This window comes from Plectropomus leopardus, chromosome 22 (assembly GCF_008729295.1).
Source record: "Plectropomus leopardus isolate mb chromosome 22, YSFRI_Pleo_2.0, whole genome shotgun sequence".
NCBI lineage: Eukaryota > Metazoa > Chordata > Actinopteri > Perciformes > Serranidae > Plectropomus > Plectropomus leopardus.
This window is the reverse complement of record NC_056484.1, coordinates 9314179-9320945: the sequence shown is the minus strand read 5'-3', so window position 1 is coordinate 9320945 and position 6767 is coordinate 9314179. Positions and strand designations below refer to the sequence as shown.

Here is a 6767-nt window from a genome sequence, read left to right as displayed (position 1 = left end):
TAATCATCTGGACTGAGTGGTTCCCAAAATCTTTTCTTTTAACTTAATATTTTTAAAAAACTCACGGTCTGGTGTTGATTTTATTACTATTACAGCTTTAACTTTTTAAAAAAATAAATTTTACTCTTTTTATATGAACTTTATATGAACACTGATGTGTTTTTTTCATTTGTTACCTTTCTCAGTGTCCTTAATCAAGTCATTATTATTATCATTATTATTATTATTATTTTTATTATTATTATTATTATTATTATTATTATTATTATTATTTTATTTTTTACATCTAAATTGTATTGTTTTGGCTTTGCATTGTGCTTTTTTAATTTATCTGTGCAGCAGCTTGAGTCTATTTCTGTGTATAAAATGCACGTTTTGAATAAAACTGCTTTGCCTCGCCATACGGATTCCTTTTTTTTCTATTCATGAATGAACTGACAACTGCTGACTAAGTGACATATGTTTCACATTCTTTTTAATGCAAGCTTTGGCGACATCTAGTGGGCATCAGGACTCCAAGCATGGGCACCAGTGTATTATTGCTATAGTTAGTCTCAGCCTTATGTTCGTTATGGAGCCTCTAAGTCCAAAAAGATTTTTATTTTTATTATTATTATTATTATTATTATTATTATTATTGTTATTATTATTATTAAAATGTTCTACAAACTAACTGTAGTATTGCATAAGACCGGTGTCATTAGGTTTTGAAATGTTTCAAAAAGTTTCAAAGAAATGGTTTAAAAGTATTGAAACTATTGAAATTTCAGAGTTTTTCGAATTTGCTATCTCTAATAATTATGTGATTTACAACAACATACAAAGTTTAAGTACATATCACTTTTGAAAAAACCCATTATAATTGATGTGTGCTCAGTCCAAATTTGGATCCATAACTCCACTCCATAAAAATACTGCACAGTAAATGAGAAACATGGCCCTGCAGTTAGGCTAAATACATTTTTTATTTTTAAAAACCATACACATTACTCGACAAGTTTCAAATGTAAATCCAATCACGATATCCATTTAAAATGCTCAAGATAAACAGACATGAAGTACTTTTATTTCCAAATGTTAAAAGATAAAAAAATAATAATCCATAAAACAGATGGAAAAACATTCATTCCCATTACAGGAAGAAGCTACAGAACAAACTCCTAATATGGATTCCGCTTTTCAATTTTCTCGCTTTGTATGCTGTTATTTTGTCATCTGTAAAACAAGTAAAACAAAGTATTTCCTCAGTTGCGATTGAACACTTCCTTCCCCGTCCGCGGCCCCTCGCGGCCAGAAGGCTGCAGGAAAAATGTGCAGCCTGCTGCCCGAAATCATCCTGTGTGTTTGACAAGCGCCGTCCCAAACGTGTAATTAAGTAAGTGTGGTTGATACACAAACTAAAAGAGGCCTGTTCTCTTTCACACCATTGCACCCTGAGATGAATATTCCAGAACAACACACATTTTAGTGGCCAAAACCCTCCCCCGGTATAATGTGATTGGTGTCAAATCATCCAAAATTGGTTTAGTACGATGAAAGGTATCATCAGTGTCATCATAAAAATACAAAGGTACATTTTTTTATTAGGATTTGTATCAAAATTCCCCAAGGAACGCTATGAAATAAAGTACCCTGTGCAGATAGATACCAGTGTATGCCTAGTCTTTATTCTTGAAAAAAAAAAAAAAAAATGCAAATGTCCAATTCTTTAGCGTTTCCAGTACATCAGGTGTCAAAAATATTTTACAAACTAACCAAATGAACATTTATCCATGGTGAAAGGAGTCTTACGGATTTTTAAAACATCAACAAACCAGAACTCGGAGAAATTAAGTTTTTCCTAAGGCAAGATCTTAAAAGACTGAATGAAATATGAAAATAATTTGCTTGCTTTTTTTTGTTGTTTTGTTTTAACCAAGACGATGTTTCACTATCTAAATACACAAAGTCTGAAGTCGAAAGGTTCTCTCTTTACAGATTTGTTAAATTAAATACTTTTTCTATGCCTGAGTAAACAAATGTCAATATTGTACATTGGGGGGGGGTGAGGGGGGGTTGCTGAATTAAACGCACCAATTTATAAACCAAAAGAAACATAAAAACAAAACAAAAAACAACAAAAAAAAGATGACCAGGGTCTGTATTTATCAAGCATCCAGAGAGAGAAAAATCGACTGGCCCAGAATGATCAGAGCGAGGATTATTTGGTCCTACGCTGAGCTGTAGGAGTAACAGTGATGTCATCGGTGATGTAATGACGGGACAAAGCGTAGTCTAAATTGTGGTTGTAGCCAAGGCACATTCACGTTGAGTCTGTCTTAATAAATAGGCAACACAGCGTTACTTTTAACTCAAGTGGTCGTAAAGAAAAAAAAAGATGTAAGTTATTTTAGTGTTTTAATGAGCTTTGGCAAAAAAAACTAATTTTTAGACTTAAAGGGAAAGTTTGGATTTTTTGACGTGAGGTTGATCCATAGTCAGTGTGTTACACACAGAAGACGTCAGTCTGTACGTCCCCAGTTTGAAGAAGCAGGCTGGCGTGAGACACCGAAGCTAAGCAATGTACTGCTGTGGAGGGGTCAACAACAAATCATTTTTGGCCACCTACAAAAAAATCCCACCTATATATATACTAAAACAAATAAATCAATATCAGATTGAATGTATGCTATGTTAAGAGTATTTTCAGCACTTTACCTTTTGGTCAAATAGCCCGTTTGGACGGGTGAGCTTTTTCAGTTCCCCATCTTTGCTCTTGTCAGAGCCACCAGACTCCATTGAGAAAAACAGTGATTTTAGCTCGCTGAACACAGGAGCAGCTGGTCTACCGCTGCCTCGATCATTTCGTTAGTTTGAGGGATTTTGTGACTTTGGTGAATCCAAACTAACTCTTTTTAACACCAAAGTTATCCAATAACAAAAACTAAAAAAAATGACTGATGCCGTGGTGGAGCAGCAGCTCCTGTGTTCAGCCGTGTTAAAGTCCTGTTTTTCTTCATGGAGTTTGGATTTGAAGAAAGCAATGTAACTACCTTAATGTTAAGTGATTCCCATCTGAAAAAAATGGAAGCAAAGTGATGAAAATATTCAAATTCTAGCGTACACTGAAACTGATTTGGACTTTTTTTTCTTTTCTATTTTTTGTCTTTTATCTTTGAATTTATTTTTACTGTTTTTTTAGGTGGCTACAATAAGTTTTGCTGCAGGCCCACATCCACAGCACTACGTTACTTAGCTTCCATATCATACCCAACACAACTCAAAAAACCCCCCAAAAATCTGAACATTCCCTTTAACGTGCAAAAGCAGTGCATCAAATCATGAAAATCAGCCTCGTTTGAATGCATCTAAAAACAGCTACTACATGATGTTCTCGTGTTACTGTCCAAAGTGTAAAACCACAAAAATCTAAAAAGGAAAACTTCTACTTGCTGCTGACTGTAGGACTCTTCATAAGGACCTCACGTCCGACTCTGAGGTAAGACTTTGTTTCAGCGTGACTCTTCTCTGAGATGCTTGCTAAACACAGACCCAGATATATTCTCCCTTTAATGAGTGAACCTTTCAACATGTGGAAATCCTTGAACACAACGTAATGAATGAAAAGAGAATCCAGAACTCCAGAAGGTTTTTGTGCACATGAAAACTATCGAAGAAATGGAAGAAGTAAATATTTATAGCGATGTTAGTGGACAGAGGCCCTAAAATTGTCTTTCCCCGGCTCCTGTGAAAAGCACCTCGCCCTCTTGTGGACCTCTTTTTCTATACAAGCCTTAGTGTTTATCGGTTTGGCTAGAAGGTTCTACATTTATCTACAAATATATAACAAATAAAACTTGCAGGCAAAAATAGTTAAGTTTCAATAGAAACACCCTTTTTTTCCTGAAAATACAGCAGTATCTGAAATAATCCTCTCATTCATTTTTTATTCTGTCCCAGTTTTCTGCATCATACATCAGGAAGCTCTTTTGCCTACAAACAGAAAAAAAGTATCTACAAACTTTGTAAACAGACCTGCTTTTTCCAAAAACATAAATAAACTCAAAATATTAACAGCCAATGGAGCAGAAATAAGTTTTGAATGAGCAAGGGCCAAAGAGATAAATATACAACACCATTCAGATAAAAGAGAAGCTAAAGGTTCTTTCGTAAATTCTTACAGACGATCTTCAAGCCAGGAGGACGACCTCCCCTTCTCAATTAAAATAATAATAATAATAATAGAATAATAAAAACAGGTCACTTTCAATCTGAGTTTATAATCACCCCTTGTTTACCGAGAAAAACAAAAAGTTACCAAGGAGGGAGGGGTGGAGACTGAGTCCTTGTGTTGCAGCGGGGTATTAATAAGAACCAAAAATAAAAGAAGACCAAAGCATCCACACCAAGCCGTACATTCCTCTGAATGTTTGCTGTTCTTTTAGTCCAGCCCAAGCCAAGCTCACACAAGACTCCGCTCTCCGTCGTCTCTCTTCTCAAAGTGTCCGTTTGTCAGTGTCTGAGTCGAGCTCCTTGGTGGCGGGGGGGTAGAAAAGTGGTGGTGGTCAGATCAAAGGGAGGTCTCCAGGCTGTGTAGGGGGCTCCCCGGGGCCGAGGGGGTTCCTGATTTGGGGCCCTCTGGGAGGAGGTGGTTACTGCTCTCCACAGCGTTATTGTTCTGGTTCGGGGAGGGAGACACCGGCGTGGTGGGGGCGATGGTGGTGGGCGAGGGTGAGGGCGACGGCGGCGTCGGTGTGGGCGTGGGTGTGACGTTGCGGGGGCTGGCGGAGTTGCGCTTGGTGGGAGCGTCGTCCTCCGCGTCAGTGTCGTCTATGAGGGGAATATGGGGCTCAGAGTCCTCTATCCGGAATTCAGGGTGGGTCATGAAGTTGTGGATCGATGATCGCGACTCGGGCTTCTCCAGCCCCTCATAGAGGGAGATGGAGCTGCGGAATGCATTCACCACCCGGATCTGGAGGGACGGAGAAGGGACAGGGAGCAGACGTTTAGTCACGTTTGGTAATGATACATGTGCGAGTTTGAATTTTAACACCTGGATAACAACACAGATAAAAAACCGAGGGCGCAGGTTTTATTGGGTCAACATTAGGTGAGTTTTAGGGGCAAAAAGATTCAGTGAGGGGGAAAACTCTCGTGCAGGTGTGCAGTTATGCCAAGTTGGAATTTCACAACTTGGAATACCAGTTAACTAAGTTTTTTTTTTTTACCCATTGTATAGACTATGTTAGCCTGGAAACCACCCAAAAGTTCACACTAGTTTGGGACATAAAAGTGTAAACAGGGGCAGCAAAATTCTTCTGTGAAATTCCTTTCAGTTTCATCTGTGTCACTTCCTGTTTCTCTGAGTCAGCCTCTGTCCTGACAACAGATACAGATGGTATTTAGGGGAACGGCCACTAAATGTCAAAACCTTTTAAAACTGAAGAGGAAAACAAGAAGAAGAAGAGTTGATGCGTGGCTTTCTGCAAATCGAGTTAACATAAAAATCCATTTTTTTTCCAACCTCAACCCTATTCTCCCTGGTTCTTGCATCTATGGGACTAATGGGAACAACATTTTAAATCTGTCCAATGTTGAGAGCAGCAGTAAAACTGGCTGCAATGTAAACACTCAGGGAATGTTCGCACCGTCAATTAACATCCAATACAGGCACTTGTTTTTGCCACTGAGAGGCTCAGATTGTAATTAGAAGTGTCTGACAAGATTATTGAAAGAGATGGACCTTTTTCTTGAAGAATAAAATCCTTTTTGTTTCACCAAAAACAGCCTCGTAATCGCTATCGCCAAACTCCATTTAAAGAAACAGTAATTTTTTCATCATAAAAAACACTTCATTTAATGTCAACAGAAACTAAGTCACACTAATTCGATAATTTCAGGTAGCAAATTGTGATAACGCACATCATCAAAACACTGAATAACATAAGTGCTGCTGCTATACTCAAAAATGCGAATAGAATACACTAAAATGTGCTGGTCTATTAATAATAAATAAATAATACTAATTCAATTAATAATATCTTTAGCAAATGGAAAAGTGTCATTTATGTGACTTTAAAAAACTCTTTTGGGTGAAAGGACTGTTTTCCTCCATGCAGACTCTGTCCTCTAACTAAGACCAGACACTGTCTTTATCTCTGTATTTATTCGAGAATACTGTATATACTGAAATCAAAATGTAGACATGTTGCTGAATTTAAAACCCATCCGGTGGTAAAAAAATCCTCATGCTAACTCCACAAGTAAAAGCACAAGCTGGACTTGAGGCTTTAAAAAAGACTTCAGGTTGCAGTAGTGTGTGACGGACTGTGCTTCAAGCCACTAAAGATCCAGTTCAGATCACAGTGTTCGTTAAAACAAAGGTTTCCGCAAGATAGACAACTTGGCGTTGCATCCGGGAGACAAATGTGATACTCGACTCTGTGCTTGTAGAAAAATTTATCTTAAAATTCATGTTGTAGATTCAAGATTTGGGGTACAAACCAGTGTCAAACTCGATGCAATGGTTTTTTTTTGTGAGTTCAGTGGTAGTATGTCACAAAACACTTGGTAGAGACGCCTGTTTCTGATTAATCAAAATGCAAAAGGGAACTAATAGACAAGAGGAATGTTGTTCTTTAGACTAGAACACATCCGAAAAGAGAAAAAAGGACAGAGGCTGGACACAAGAGTTGACTTTGGTTGGACATGCGTAGGAAAAGAGAGGATAGAGAAGACAGGAAGAGACAGAGAGAAAGGGACACAGGAAGAGAGGCAGATGGAGAGAA

General features: G+C 37.8%; 1 protein-coding gene across 1 annotated transcript in view; it reads right to left on the bottom strand.

The window, feature by feature from the left end:
• Positions 1–946: 946 nt before the first annotated feature.
• atp2b1a (ATPase plasma membrane Ca2+ transporting 1a) overlaps positions 947–6767 on the bottom strand; it is a 52052-nt gene continuing 46231 nt past the window's right edge. The window contains exon 21 of the mRNA XM_042511537.1: positions 947–4951. Coding sequence (XP_042367471.1) covers positions 4550–4951 — 402 coding nt within the window. The 3' untranslated portion in view covers positions 947–4549. The remainder of the gene's footprint in view (positions 4952–6767) is intronic.